A 15817-nucleotide genomic window follows, 5' to 3' on the forward strand; every position below is an offset into this window, starting at 1 on the left:
TTTTTAATGAATTTATTTATTTTATTTATTTTTATTTTTGGCTGCGTTGGGTCTTCGTTGCCGTGAGGGGGCTTTCTCTAGTTGTGGTGAGTGGGGGTTACTCGTCGTTGCGGTGCGCGGGCTTCTCATTGTGGTGGCTTGTCCTGTTGCAGAGCATGGGCTCTAGGGGTGCGGGCTTCAGTAGTTGTGTCACATGGGCTCAGTAGTTGTGGCGCACGGGCTTAGGTGCTCCACTGCATGTGGGATCTTCCCAGACCAGGGCTCCAACCCACGTCTCCTGCACTGGCAGGTGGATTCTTAACCACTGTGCCACAGGGAAGTCCCTGGAGTGGACATTTTTTGAGAACTTACTTTCTCCTTAAACCTCATAGCCTCCCGTGACTTGGGTTCACTGTGTGCCCACTTTCCAGACTCTTATCTTTGTAGAGATTTGGGAAACCGAGTGTGTCAGACACAAAGTGGGTAGTCATTTATTCCTCAGGCATTTATCGTGCACCTACTGTGGGCAAGACACTGTTCTACATGCTCTATGTACACTCACAGAAGTCTCACAGCTGAAGTAAGGATTACCACCCATTGTACAAATGAGGAAACCGAGGCCCCGAGAGGATGAGCAACTTACCCCGGGTCAGGCAGGTGAACCACGAGGATGGGTAATGCTCTTAAGTCTACGGTAAACAGTCTCTTACGAAGAAAAAATCAACAGAATTGAATTAAAGCCTGGATCAGGGATGCAGGTGAGACCTAATTTAGAAAGTTCTAGAACACTGGTGTCCATTTGGTGTGGCATATTCCACCATTCTCCCAGGCTCTCAGGGAACCTCCAGTGGTTCTGTTCAGCTCTCTCTTGGCTGGGGGTGAGCTCCCCCCCTTCACATCTTCATTCTTATACCAGGTGTCCACATCCCTGCCCCCAACCCAGGGGCTCCCAGGTGTCCAGGACGGGGGATATCCAAAGGTGAGGGGCTTGAGTTTTCTTGAGTTTCTTTTCTTTCCTTTTTAATTTTTTTTATAGCAATAAGCAGAATTTATTTATTTATTTATTTATTTATTTTGTGGTACGCGGGCCTCTCACTGTTGTGACCCCTCCCGTTGCGGAGCACAGGCTCCGGACGCACAGGCTCAGCGGCCATGGCTCACGGGCCCAGCCGCTCCGCGGCATGTGGGATCTTCCCGGACCGGGGCACGAACCCGTGTGCCCTGCATCGGCAGGCGGACTCTCAACCACTGCGCCACCAGGGAAGCCCCTATTTATTTATTTAGACCACACTGCAAGGCTTGTGGGATCTTAGTTTCCGACTAGGAATCGAACCTGTTCCCCCTGCAGTGGAAGTTGTTAGCGTCCTAACAACTGAACCATCAGGGAATTCCCTTGAGTTTCTATTTTGACTTGGAGGTGGGTCCAGGAAGGGAAAACTGCCCTTGGGTACCAATAAGCAGCAGAGGAAGCAGGAGAACAACTAGTGTGGGGTCCTTTGGGATACAGCCTTGCCACCCAGTGAACTAATGGATGGAGTCAAAAATGGATGCTAAAAAAAAAAAAAAAGAAAAGAAAAGAAAAAAAAGGGCTTCCCTGGTGGCGCAGCGGTTGAGAGTCCGCCTGCCGATGCAGGGGACATGTGTTCATGCCCCGGTCCGGGAAGATCCCACATGCCGCGGAGCGGCTGGGCCCGTGAGCCATGGCCGCTGAGCCTGCGCGTCCGGAGCCTGTGCTCCGCAATGGGAGAGGCCACAACAGAGAGAGGCCCGCGTACCGCAAAAAAAAAAAAAAAAAAGAAAAACATGGATGCTGAGTGAATGAGTGATAGCAGGAATTCATATCTCATGCACCTGATCCCTCCACCCCACCCCAGTCCAGGTCCCCCAAAAGAAGAATGATAAGCATTTGCTCAATAATTAATAATGAAATAAATAAAATAAATTTGAGCACCTACTGCATGGCTCGCTTTGTTGCTGGGGACACAGCAGTGAACAGGATGGAAACGCCCCCTCATGGAGTGGGTATTTACTGTAGCCACGTTCACCTGGACTCACTCTTTGAATCCTCTCAGCACTATAATGACCCACTGACCCATTTTGCAAATGAAAAAATCACAGAATGAAGTGTCCTGCCCAATACTGTACAGCTAGGTAACTGAGGCACAGAGAGGTTAAGTGACTTGCTCAGGGTCACACAGCAGGTAAAGAGATGGAACTGAGCTTCTGAATCCAGGTTTAAGAGGGAGCCCAAATTAGCAGATACAAACCATTATATATAAAATAGATAAACAACGAGGTCCTGCTGTATAGCACAGGGAACTACAGTCAGTATCCTCTGATAAACTGTAATGAAAAAAATATGAAAAAGTATATATACATATATAATCACTTTGCTATATACCAGAAACTAACACAACATTGTAAATCAACTGTACTTCAATAAAACAAAACAAAACAAAGAGGGAGCTCAAAGAGGGTAGGAGATCGGGAGAGTAGCTATGGGCTCCACCAAGGTCTGCTGGCCGCTGTCAGTGGTCAAGTCCAACCTCTTGAACGTGGCCACGAGAGGGCGCCAGCGAACCTCCGGCCAGACGCAGAGTAGCGCTCGGCCTCCTCCCGCAAGAATGTCAGTGGAGAAGGGAGGGGACTTTGGCCTCTAGCTTAGAGCAGCTGCTGCTGCAGCTCAGATTCCGTCCGCCTTCCCCTCCCTGGGACAACAGGTTTGCAGCGAGCCCGGGGCGGGCGGGACGGCCTTGCAGGGATGTGTGCCCTCTGTTTTCACCCCATCCTCCTGGGCTCCCAGCCCGAGGCTTCCCGGGAAAGGCTGGGCAGGACCCAGGTGTCAAGGAATAACACCCATAGCCACATAACAGCGAACGTCTGTCATTGATGGTACACCTACTAAGTTCCTGCACTTACTGGGACTTTCTCTCCATCAACTCTTCCATTCTACGGATGAGAAAACTGAGGCTCAGAGAGGTACAGTTGATCGCTCTGGTAGGAGGTGTCAGGAGCTTCTTAGCATGTACGGTATGCCGGGAGGTGCCCAGTTTGGTCACTTCCAGTCCCAGCCACGGCTCCTTGGGTCATTTCTTGGTTTCCTCAGGGCTTCAAGAACTGGCTTTGCTTCCAGATTCCTCAGGGAATCGCATGCCTCCTCTGCGGGTCAAAGGAGGTTTCTGAAGGCAGTGAGAGTTTTCAAGAGAAGCTTATTGCTAAGAGGGGATAAAGAATAATTTAGCAATCATGTTTGGGGTTGATTACTGGGTCTGAAAGCACCATGGAATTTCAATGATATGTGTCCCCACAGAGCTCACAGCCGGGCCAGGGAGAACTACCCATAAATAAGAAGCTGCAAGGGCCCAGAGGAGCCTGCTCATCTCATCTAGCCTGGGGAGTAAAGGAAGGCTTCCCGAAGGAAGTGTTATTTAGGTTGAGACCAAAAAGTTTCAGTAAATTAAGAATAATTGGATGGGACTTCCCTGGTGGCGCAGTGGTTAAGAATTCGCCTGCCAATGCAGGGGACATGGGTTTGAGCCCTGGCCCGGGAAGATCCCACATGCCGCGGAGCAACTAAGCCCATGTGCCACAACTACTGAGCCTGCACTCTAGAGCCTGCAGGCCACAACTACTGAAGCCCACTTGCCTAGAGCCCGTGCTCTGCAACAAGAAAAGCCATGCAATGAGAAACCCACACACTGCAACAAAGAGTAGCCCCCACTCACCGCAACTAGAGAAAGCCCGTGCACAGCAACGAAGACCCAACACAGCTAAAAATAAAATAAATAAATAAATAAAATTAAATTAAAAAAAAAAAAGCAGGTTCAGGGGATAGAGAGGGGGCCTCTCTGAGGAGGTGACATTTGTGTCCCTATGTCAGTTGAAGGAGGGAGACATGTGGATATCTAGGAAAAGTATTCTAGGCAGAGGGAAGAGCAAGTGCAAAGGCCCTGAGATGGAAGTGTGTGTGGAGTGTTTAAGAAACAGCAAGGAGGTCCGTGTTCTGGGAATGGATTGACTGATAGGGAGAGAGTGGGATATAATCTGAGCTGAATATTCAGGGATCAGATCGTGTAGGAGGCCACATCTTTGTGGATCTGAATCTAAGTTAGAGAGAGAACCAGTGGAGAGTTTTGAAAAGGGGAGTGACATTTTCTTTCTGTGTTAAAAAATTAGTCTGGGGATGTCCTTTGTTCCTATGACTCAAATCCAAAAGTAACAACGCCGAAAAAGATGAATAATTCCACAGCATAAAAATAAGACCAAACACCACCACAGAAAAGTTTAAAAAAAAACTGAGAAAAAGTATCTGCACTTCCTACTATAGACCCCTTAATGTTCATAATATGTAAAGAGTTTCTAAGAATTAATAATAAAATATAAACAATTCCATAGAAAAAAATTGAGCAAAAGTTGTAGTCAGAATGTCCACAAAAAATGAAACACAAATATTCTTTAACGCACTAAAAGACACTGGGCTTTACTCATGATAAGAGCAATGCAAGTTAAAATAAGAGAAATGTGAGATACTAATTTTTATGCATTAGATCAGCAAAACTTTGGAAGATCAATGATGCCCAGTTTGGTGAGGCTGTGGGGAAGTAAGCATGTTCACATGTGGACATCAGTCCTCCCCAGTAGAGGTGAAATTGATGATGTTCATAAAAATTACAAATGCTTAGTTTCTTTGGCCAAGTAATCCCATGACAGAAATGCTTGCACATGTGTGAAACGAAGTATAAACACAAGGTTATTCATTGAAGTCATTTCTATCATAGCCAAAGATTGGAGAGAGCCCAAAGATTCATTACTACAGGATCAGTTGCATAAATTATTGTCCATCTACACAGTGGAATATACTGCAGCTGGACCAAAGAATGAGGAAGTCTTTTTGGGCTGCTGTGAGAAACTCCTAAGACGTATCACTCAAGGAAAGAACCAAAGTTCACACTTACGTGTATAGTATGTCGCTTTTTGTGAAAAAGTTAAAAAAAGTGAATATTCATGTTTTTCCACTCCCAAACTAAAGTTCTGTCCCCGTTAAACACTAACTCCCCATTCCCCCTTCCCAGCCTCTTTGAACCACTATTTTACTTTCTGTCTACGAATTTGCATACTCTAGGTACCTAATATAAATGGAATCACGCAATATATCTGTCCTTTTATATCTGGCTTATATTGCTAGGCATAATGTCTTCAAGGTTCATCCATGTTGTAGCACATGTCAGAATTTCCTTCCTTTTTAGGGCTGAATACTATTCCTTTGTGTGTATATACCACAGTTTATCCATTCATCAGGGTTTTTTTTCCTTGCATAATCAGAAAGAAAACCTGGATAAATAACTCATGCAAGTTATAACAGGCAGTGGTGGGGGATCAGGAATTGGGCAGTTGAGGAAAGATGAAGGTAAGAGAATTGTTTAACAAATATTTCTTCATATATATTTTTTATTTTTAAAAGCATTGTGAGGGCTTCCCTGGTGGCGCAGTGGTTGAGAGTCCGCCTGCCGATGCAGGGGACACGGGTTCGTGCCCCGGTCCGAGAAGGTCCCTCATGCCGCGGAGCAGCTGGGCCCGTGAGCCATGGCCGCTGAGCCTGCGCGTCCGGAGCCTGCGCTCCACAACGGGAGGGGCCACAACAGTGAGAGGCCCGCGTACCGCCCTAAAAAAAAAAAAAAGCACTGTGAATGTTTTACCTCTTTGAAATATATTTTTATATCTATAGGCAGGGAGGAAAATGCAGAAGAGGAGGAGGCTGGTGCGATATTCCAGGCGAGAAATCATGGCGGTTGGAGTAGGTTAGGGGCCAAGAAGGTGTTTTGAAGTGGTTGGTTCTGAATATACTTTTCAGGTCAGGTGAAAAGGATCTCCTGATAGATTAGCTGTGAGGTGTGAAAGAGAGAAAGTAGAGACGACGCCAAGATTTTTGGCTTGAGCAGCTAGGATGTAACGATGAGGTGGGGGGGGGGGCATGAGTGTAGAAATAAAGAGTCAGGGCTTCCCTGGTGGCGCAGTGGTTGAGAGTCCGCCTGCCGATGTAGGGGACGCGGGTTCGTGCCCCGGTCCGGGAAGATCCCACATGCCGCGGAGCAGCTGGGCCCGTGAACCATGGCCACTGAGCCTGCGCGTCCGGAGCCTGTGCTCCGCAACGGGAGAGGCCACAACAGTGAGAGGCCCACGTACCGCAAAAAAAAAAAAAAAAAAAAAAAGAGTCAAGGGTTCGCTTGTTATTATCACCTTCTGAGCTTTGGCCAATCTCTGCTGGTCACCAGTAGCATCCACCTGGAATTTAATAACAGTATCCCTCCCCACACTGCATTTGTTTTTAGAGTTGCCACCTGGATTGATGATGATTCTTCCTTATATGCAACAGAAACTGACTCAGTGTGATTTAAGCTGCAAAGGAATTTCTTGGGTAGATCCTGAGGGCTCACAGAATCACCAGCCTTGGAAGATTGAAAGGGGACAAAGTGGCAGCTCAGGGCAGCAGCTAAGATCCCAGCTTAAATCATCCCCCTGAAACCAACCAGAGGCTCTGGCTTTTGCTGCCAACGCTGGCAATGCCACGCTCCTGTCCCTTCTGCTACCTCCTCTTCCTGACCCCTTCTGTGGGTGGCCAACTCTCAATTCTAAATCCTGTGCATCTGCAGAGTGGAATCAGGGTCACATGCTCACCCTCTAGCTGCAAGAGAAGCTGGGAGAGAAGGCCTGGTGTTTTCTTGCACCAGGAGTCTATGCGTAGGGGGTTTGGAATACTGTACGCGCCATCTGCAAGTAAATATCGAGTTCAGCTTCACTCATGGTGGGTATGATGGCCTTTTCTTCTTGGTAAGGAGATAAATGTGTCTTTTAAAATAAATTATTTAAAGGAATTTTTAAAATACATTTTCAAATTTAATTTTTATTTTTTATTGGAGTATAGTTGATGTACAATGTTGTGTTAGTTTCAGGTGTACAACAAAGTGATTCAGTTATGCATATACATGTAACCATTCCTTTTCAGATACTTTTCCCATATAGGTTATTACAGAATATTGAGTAGAGTTCTAAAGGATTTTTTTTTTAAAAAAACAAGAGAATGCTGGACATAAAATCCAGGACAGTGGAGACCTTTGGGGTGAGGCAGACAGTGAATATCGATAATGTTCTAATGGTAGAGTCTGATGGTGGGCTAGTGTGTATGCATTTTGCCCCTCTGCTCTTCAAGTGCATATGTTACATCAGTCAGCACCTTGGATGGAAAGAGACAGCACACTCACAGTGGGTAATTTGGGAAGTGATGAAGACAGGAACGATGGTTAAGGGAAGGGTCGGGGGTAAGGAGACGTGCCGCCCTGCTGGCAACTGTGGGGTCCCATCACCATCTTTAGTTGAAAGGGGCAAAAGGAGGGAGTGGTTCTCAGAAACTGGAGCTGGGGCTGAGATAGAGGGATGCCGCGAATCCACAGTGACCTGCATGGAAGGAGCGTGAGGGACAAACGCCGTGGCCTTTCCCCTCCCACTGGCAGAACCCAACGTAACCCGAAGCCAAAGGTGGAGGAAATTGATTGATGTAATCCTGGGGTGAGCCTCCTGGGTAAAGACCTCTTGCACATGTGCATTTCATCTATTCTTTTAAAAAATTAATTTAATTTAAAAATTGACACAGGGAACTCTACTCAATACTCTGTAATGACCTACATGGGAAAAGAATCTAAAAAAGAGTGGATATATGTATATGTATAGCTGATTCACTTTGCTGTACACCTGAAACTAACACAACGTTGTAAATCAACTATACTCCAAAAAATTAATTAAAAAATCAATATTCAGGTCATGTGAAATAGAATGACTGGGATAGACTCCAAAAAAATAAAAAAATAAAAATTGAGATATCATTCATATACCATAAAATTTGCCCGGTTTAAATGCACAATTCAGTGGTTTTTGGTGGATTCATAAACTTGTGCTACCATCACCACTATCTACTTTCATATATTCTTTTTCAGGTATTACAACATTGCTTCAAAAGTCCAGTATGGGATAGGGGAAGGGAGGAGTTGATTTGAAAAATTATTAAATAGCCCCCATTATCTCTGCAATGACTCAAAGAGACCTCTTCTGAGGGTCCTGGACTCAGTTTCTCTTTTCTTAGAAAAGATCACAAGAGATCCCTAAAGACCAGCATAGACTGAGTTGGACAGCCCCAGACTTGATTCCTGCCCCTTCCCCTCTGCCCCTGGCAAATGGGGATGTTCTGAGTGGCTTCATCTCATAAAACTGCAGAGCAAACATAAATTAAAAAACTTTGCCCAGAGCTTGGCATTCTAAGGTTTGGACACAAACCACAACAAAAACTGCAAGTGAAAGGAAACAGTCCAGAGGACTTTCGTTTCAGCACTGTTATTGCTAACCCTGCTTGGTAGAAGATGACATCAGGGGAGTCACCTGCCTGGGGCCACCCACTGAATGAGAAGAAGAGCCAGCATTTATGCCCAGAGTCCATTCACTTCCGAATTCTCAAGAGGAGGGCCAAGAAATTTAGGGACACTGTCTCAGGGGTTCAGATGAGACCCCTATTGATTTAAATTTTTAAAAATTGGGCTAAAATACACAGAACACAAAATTGACCATCTTCACCATTTTTAGGTGTACAGTTCCTTAGTGACAAGTACCTTCACATTGTTGTGTAACTGTCACCACCATCCATCTTCAAGAACTCTTTATCTTGCAAAATTGAAACTCTGTCCCCATTAAACACTAACTCCCTGTTCCTCCCTCCCCCAGCCCCTGACACCCACCATTCTACTTTGCCTCTATGAATTTGACTCCTCTAGGGACATCATATAAGTGGAATCATACAGTATTTGTCTGTTTTGTGTCTGGCTTCTTTCACTCAGCACAATGTCCTCAAAGTTCATCCATGTTGTAGCATGTGTCAGAATCTCCTTCCTTTTTTTTTTTTTTTTTTGCGGCACGCGGACCTCTCACTGTTGTGGCCTCTCCCGTTGCGGAGCACAGGCTCCGGACGCGCAGGCTCAGCGGCCATGGCTCACAGGCCCATCCGCTCCGTGGCATGTGGGATCTTCCCGGACCAGGGCACGAGCCCGTGTCCCCTGCATCGGCAGGCGGACTCTCAACCACTGCGCCACCAGGGAAGCCCAGAAACTCCTTCCTTTTTAAGGCTGAATAAATATTCCATTGTATGGGTGGATCACATTTTGTTTATCCAGTAACCCGTTGATGGACATTTGGGTTGCTTCCACCTTTTGCCTATTGTGGACAAGGCTGCTCTGAACATGGGTATACAAATATCTCTTCAAGACCCTGTTTTCAATTCTTTCAGGTAATATCCAGGAATGGAATTGCTGAGTCATATGATAAATCTATTTCACTGTTTGAGGAACTGCCGTACTGTTTTCCATAGTGGCGGTACCATTTTATATTCTCACCAACAGTGCACAGGGTTCCAATTTCTCTACATTCTTGTGAACACTTGTTATTTTCTGGGCAATTTTTTTTTTGATGTAGCCATGCTAATAGGTGTGAGATAGACCCTATTGCTTTTTAATTTTTTATTTAGATGTAAGAAATTGAACTTTATTAAATACAGTGATTGCTAGTGGTTACAAATATATATTTTGTGAAGACATATACATACATTGCTGGTGTATGCACAAACACATTTTACTGATGGAGTATGTGACCAGAAAAGTCTGGAGACCCCTTAGTGAAACCAGCTTTGGCTGTGTGTATAGGTGGGGAGGAGGGATGGTGATGTTTGGATCATCCCAGAATCCACAGACCGAAGATAGCAAAGTCCAGAGGTTGACTGAGGCAGTCTATCTCACCCTTCAAGGTCCAGCAACAATGCCCCCTCCTCCAGGAAGCCTCCCTTGCCTTCCCAGACACAACTCCAGCTCTCTGATCTGGGCTCCTCAGCCCAGGGTTCCTGAGTCCCAGGGTCCCCTCTCTCTGCCCCAGCCCTGACCGCAGAGGGGTCTGTGTCTAGAGGTTGAGGGCTCTCTGGGGTCCCAGCAATGCCCAGGCACAGAATGGGTCAAGCAGAGTTTGCTGAATGAATGAATGAATGAGTGGATAGTCTGTATGGCCTGAGATGGATGTGAACCAAAGAGGCTTGGCTGTTCAGGGGTGAGGAGGGTTGGGTGAGGCTCTGCTCACCGGGGCCACACTGGGGTACGGAAGCAGCTGCAGGCGAGACATCGAAGGCCAAGGTTGAGGAGGCGTGGCCAGCGGAAGAGCAGGCGATGGGAGGTTTGCACATACAGGCTGCCGGAGGGGTCCATGGCTTTGAGGGCGGTCAGCGGAGTGTAGCGGGCGTTGGTCTGTCTGCGCAAGGGTGGTCTGGCTGAGCCGATGACCTTGACAATTACCTGCGGGGTAGAGCCCTGAGCTTTGGGACCCAAGGAGAGGGGGTTTCTGTAGGGAGGGGCCCCCTCACATACCTGAGCCATGTCCTGGGGCTCTGGGCCCCCCACTCACCTTGGCCACATCCTGTGGGCTCTGTCCCACAGAGTGAAAGAGCTCCCTGGAGGCCGGGAGGTACAAATCCCGAAAGTAGCTCAGGGTGTCAGCGTCAGTGCCTGGGAACTCGGCTGTGGAAACCTGCTCCAGGAGCTTCCCTTCAAATTCGGTGGCCACCGGGCCCGGCTCCACCAGGGAGATGCTGGGAACAGGGGTAGGGGGAGAGGGTCTTGAGCCCCAACACACTCGCTGCCCCATTTTACCCATTACTGCCCATCTCTCCTCTTCACCCCCCTGCTTCTCCCATCATTGTTTCATGCCTCCTTGCTCCCCCATCTCCTCGCTACTCCCCTTCCCTTGTCTGTCCCATCACTGCCGTCATTCCCCTGTCACTGTCCAAGTGCCCGCCTCACAAGATGTTGAACTGAAGCAGCTGGACAGCCAGACTCTCGAAGAATCCCTCCATGGCGAACTTGGAGGCCGCATAGACTTCATTGAACACGACACCTGAGAGGATTACAGGAAGGTGGGCTCTTTGGGGGTCTGGGTGATGGGCTTTATGGGTCCAGAGGGATGGGGTCTTGGGAGACAGAGCAAAGAGGATTTAGGGATCACAGCATATCTGGGGCCAACCTGATGGGTGTATGTGATGGGAGCATATGGGGTCAGGATGAGGTTGTCTTGGGGTGCCAGGTCCCATCTCTTCCTGGCAGTGTTCCATCCACCCTCAGCCCAGGGAACTCTCCTATTTCCCTCTATCCTCTAAACCCTTGGGCCACTTGGGCATAGGATGCCCAGGGTCCCCAAGGGCAAGCACCATTCAGCAGGATCTTTACTGGTCCCTGTTGAGCAGTGAATGTGTCCCCCTCCCTTCCAAGATCAGGAGATTCAGCTGGAAGAGAGGCTGAAGGGATGGGGCTGAGTAAATGCAGCTTTTCCCTGATAGGGTAACAAGTAGGGTGGATTCCTTAGGGGACTGCTGGGGAGGGGGGCAGATCCGAGGAAATTTCCAGGGAAAGGAAGGGAGTCTAGAGAGGTTCAAGGAGAAAGGGCCCGGGAGAAAGGATGGCAAGTAGATGGCCTCCATAGTAGGCCCATAGCAGACATCATTAGTCGATCACTGCTCTTTTTCCTGCAGAACCGCAGAGTCCCAAATCCAGACATCTCTGGAGCCTGGTGGGAGGTGTTTGGCAAGAAGGAGCCTCAGGAGGAGTGCTGATGGTTCCTCTGAGTTTTGTGGGATGGTTGGAAGAAATTTTTGGAGGTTTCCAGAAGTGGGGTTGAAAATGGATGTGGATGGCCTTTGGCAGCATCTATACCACCCCTGTCTACTCCTGTACCATGGTAGACATAGTTAATCTATCCCAGAACTTTTTTTTTTGCGGTACGCGGACCTCTCACTGTTGTGGCCTCTCCCGTTGCGGAGCACAGGCTCCGGACGCGCAGGCTCAGCGGCCGTGGCTCACGGGCCCAGCCGCTCCGCGGCATGTGGGATCTTCACGGACCCGGGCACGAACCCGTGTTCCCTGCATCGGCAGGCGGACTCTCAACCATTGCACCACCAGGGAAGCCCCTATCCCAGAACTTTTTCCTTCTGAGCTGCAGAATGCTTCTCAATGCAGGCATATTTAGGGAATATGAGCTAAAACCTAGTTGCCATCCTTCCAGCCGGGGGAGGGTCTGACGCTGGGAGGATTCCCAGGGGTGCATCCCCAGGGCTCACCTTGCAGCCCCATGACACTGCTGACCACCACGATGTGGCCCTGTCGTCTCCTCTTCATGCCAGGAAGTACAGCTTTGACCAGACGGACGGCCCCGAAAAAGTTGGTATCAAAGACGTTCTGCATGGCAGCTAGGCTGAGCCCCTCCAAGGGCCCCACCAGGCCCACTCCAGCATTATTCACTAAGGGGGTAGGGCTGAGGGTTATTTTGAAGTCCCCCAACCCTTCTAGTGTCACTCCCCCAGGGACACTCCCTAAATTACCCCACCCCTCCCCCACTCCAATTTCAGGGCTAGTCCAAGGTATCTTGGGCGGACAAATATGTAGCATTGATAATCTTTAAATATAGTTCAGCATTTGTTATAGGGGACTCTGAGCCCTGGGTGGGGAAGAGGGCTGCTGGGTACAGCCTCTACTTTAATGCATGAGCAATTCAGCTCTGACCCCAAATTGCATCAAAACAGCCACACCCTCCTTAGAAGACCGTTTAGGGACCATGAGTTGCTTCTTCATCATGCTCCTTTCCCACAATGACTCATCAAATTAGTTTTCCCAACCACATATGGTTTTCTCCATATGTGAGAATTTCTATTTGATAAAATCCACCCTATCCCCAGGTCTCAGTATATTTCCTATATCGCTAATAAACTGAATGGTGTCCTGGGCTCTTAGCCAACTGATCTACCCCTTCTCTCCAGGGTCAGAGGTTATTAGGGAAACAAGAGAGTTAGTGCCCAGACACTGGAAAGAACTTGCTGTGATGAGGATCTGTGCTTAGGCCAGGGAGGGGGCGAGTGACCCCAGGGGATGCTCAGACTCACCCAACACGTCCACTTCTCCTCCCTGGATGCAGCTGAGACACTGGGCCACTGACTCATCACTGCACACGTCCAGCTGGGCCACGGTGAGGGTCTGACCCAGAGCCTCCCCAGCAGCTGCCTCCAGTGTCCCCTTCTTTCCCAGGTCCCTCATGGTGGCCACCACTGGGGACAGAGAACAGAGTTGGAGCAGGCACTAGGTTCCTTTACCCTGTGTGTGGACTTACATGTTCCTGTGATAGTTTGCATGAGTAGTCACAGAGGAATGGAGACCCACAGATTTATACACCTACATTTGCCATACAGCCACAAATGCACACTTGTGTACAGATATTTGTCTATACTTCCATCCATCCATCCACTCATCTAGCAAACATTTATTGAGCATCTACTACACCCTATGCACTATTCTAGGTGCTGAGGCTATTGCATGAAATAAGATAAAGTCCCTGCCTTCACAGAATTCAAAACCAGTAGGTAAGACAATAAAATAAATACAGAACAGATGGCTTGAGAAGAGAAATGCATGCACACCTAAAGTCAACATAGGTGCAAATATGCACATGCAAGTATGGATAGCCCCATTTACATCGTCAACGTAGGTTCCAATTTATTGAACACCTACTATATGCCAGATAATATGCTAAACACATTTATAAACACGAACTCTAATCCTTACAAGAATCCTATGATCAGGTCACTGACTTATTTTCCAAAGATGGCCTCAACATCTTTTATCACACATGCTGTTCTAGAACCTAGCTGCTCACCCATCAGCCCATGAAATCTGATTCCTCTCCCCTTGAATCTTGTGGCTAGCTGGGAATCAATAGACGATGGGAAAGGTAACCCTGTGTGGCTTTTGAGATTAGGATGGAAAAGATGTTGCAGTTTCTGCTTTGCTTGCTGGAATACTCACTCTTGTAGGCTTCAGCCACCCTATAGGAGCCCAGCTGTCCTGAGGCCACCATGCTGGGAAGAAGCCCAAGCTGAGCCCAGATAGAAAGACCACATGTTCCAGTCTCCTCTGTGAGCCTTTGACCCTGAGCCCAAAGCGCCCAGCTGAGCCCTTCCAAATTCATGCCCCTTGTAAACCACGAGACATAGACAATTGCAGCTGTTTCACGCCATACATTTTGGCGTACAGCTGTGTACGCCATACACCCCATGCATTTTGGGGTGACTTGCTTTTAGCGATAGGAATCAGAACACGTAGGCAATATTATTATCCCCATTAACACACTGAGGCTCAACACAGTGAGGTTTCTTGCCTGCTCCAACCCCTAGCAGGTGTGAGAACTGAGATTTCAACCTGGGTTCGTCTGAGTGCTGAGCTCACGCACCTGTACACATGTTTGCACCCGCCCCCCCCAACGCCTGCACCCACAATCACACACACATTTGCATGTTGTCTGTGAGCCCATGTAATTCGCAGGTGCTGCACACATGAATGGGACCACGTTCATCTACATATGGTGACAAGCATGGGCCCGGGGGCTGGGCTACCTGAGTTCAGATCCAGACTCTGCCAAGTTCCAGCTTGGGCAAGGACCTTTGTCAGTCGGTGCCTCAGTTTCCTCATTTCTAAGATGGGGCAAATGATAGTGTCCACCTTATCGGGGTGATGTGGGGATTAAATGACTTTCTAATATGCAAAACACTTAGATGGAAGCCTGGCACATTGCAAACAGTCAATAAACATCACCCTTCAGCAGTGTTAGACACTCATCTGCCAGCCCACAGGGGCACACGCTGCACAATTCCCTCTCTGCACACTGGCACCCAGACTGTCACACCCGAAGCTGTGCACGTCTCTAAGACAGAGGGTAGAGGGCTGGGAGAAGCAACTCTGCCAACTGGGGCAATGCCCTCACGCCTCCATCCTCCTCTTAAGTAATGGCCCTTTGCTTACTTCGACTCCAGTGTGCACTGGGTCAGAGGTTCCCATGGGTGGGGTGAAGATTGGGGCTATTGATCCCAGAGTGGCAGGGGACCGAGTCTCTAGACCTAGAGCCCCCTCCTCCTTAAACCCTCAAGGTCAGGGTCACTTAAGAGGCTTATCTTGGAGCGTTAATCTGAGAATGAGTGGGGGTGGGGACTCTTAGGGAATGACTAAGTGAAACCTCAGAAAAGCCCTCTCCAGCCAGCCCTTCTAAAAAATAAATATCACCCACACCCACCCCACTGGCTTTATTTTGCTTCTGACCACTTATCTGCACTAGCCACCTAATACGATTTAAAAATCTGTTTATTGTTTGTCCTCCCTCACCTCCCCCACTACATCACTACCTAGAACAGAGATTTTTGTCTATTCTGTTCGCAGCCGTGTTTCTAGCACCTAGAATCTGGCACCCAATGGGTGCATTAGAAATATTCTTTGGATGAGGGGATGATTCACAAGCGGAGGTGGGAAGGGGGCCTCCGTGTGTCCTGGGTCCTCCCCAAGCCCCCAAATGCAGTCGAAGTCATGGACTAGTGGAACTAGTGCTGGGAGAGCTAAGGGTCTTGGGAAGCCATGCCCACTCCTGTCCTTCCCAGCCTCACCCTGGTCCCCTTACCCTGGTAGCGCTGCCTGGGGTCACGAGCCAGCTGCACTGCGAGCTCCAGGCCAATTCCCGAGGAGCATCCTGAGATCAGTACAGTCCGGGGTGCGTCGGCCATGTTGATCCCTTTCTGGACGCGTGACCTCTGCTGGCCGGCACCTGACTCCCGCCACCCATCCTCTGCTCATCTGTCCCCTCCTAAGCACACCCCACCTGCAGGATGAATGGGCCCTGGGAGCCCTCAATTATGAACTGACTTTGGGCAGGCAGCTGGGGGGAATCCCTTCACTTC

General features: G+C 48.5%; 1 protein-coding gene across 1 annotated transcript; it reads right to left on the minus strand.

The window, feature by feature from the left end:
• Positions 1-9582: 9582 nt before the first annotated feature.
• Positions 9583-15643, minus strand: RDH8 (retinol dehydrogenase 8). The gene is made up of 6 exons (XM_067730185.1): positions 15541-15643; positions 12986-13147; positions 12167-12346; positions 10857-10950; positions 10462-10645; positions 9583-10352 (listed from the first exon to the last, which is right to left on the minus strand). Exons 1-6 carry the CDS (start codon positions 15641-15643, stop codon positions 10137-10139), a joined length of 939 nt encoding a protein of 312 aa, XP_067586286.1. The 3' UTR covers positions 9583-10136.
• Between the last annotated feature and the right edge of the window lie 174 nt (positions 15644-15817).

This window comes from Pseudorca crassidens, chromosome 3 (genome assembly GCF_039906515.1).
Source record: "Pseudorca crassidens isolate mPseCra1 chromosome 3, mPseCra1.hap1, whole genome shotgun sequence".
Taxonomy (NCBI): domain Eukaryota; kingdom Metazoa; phylum Chordata; class Mammalia; order Artiodactyla; family Delphinidae; genus Pseudorca; species Pseudorca crassidens.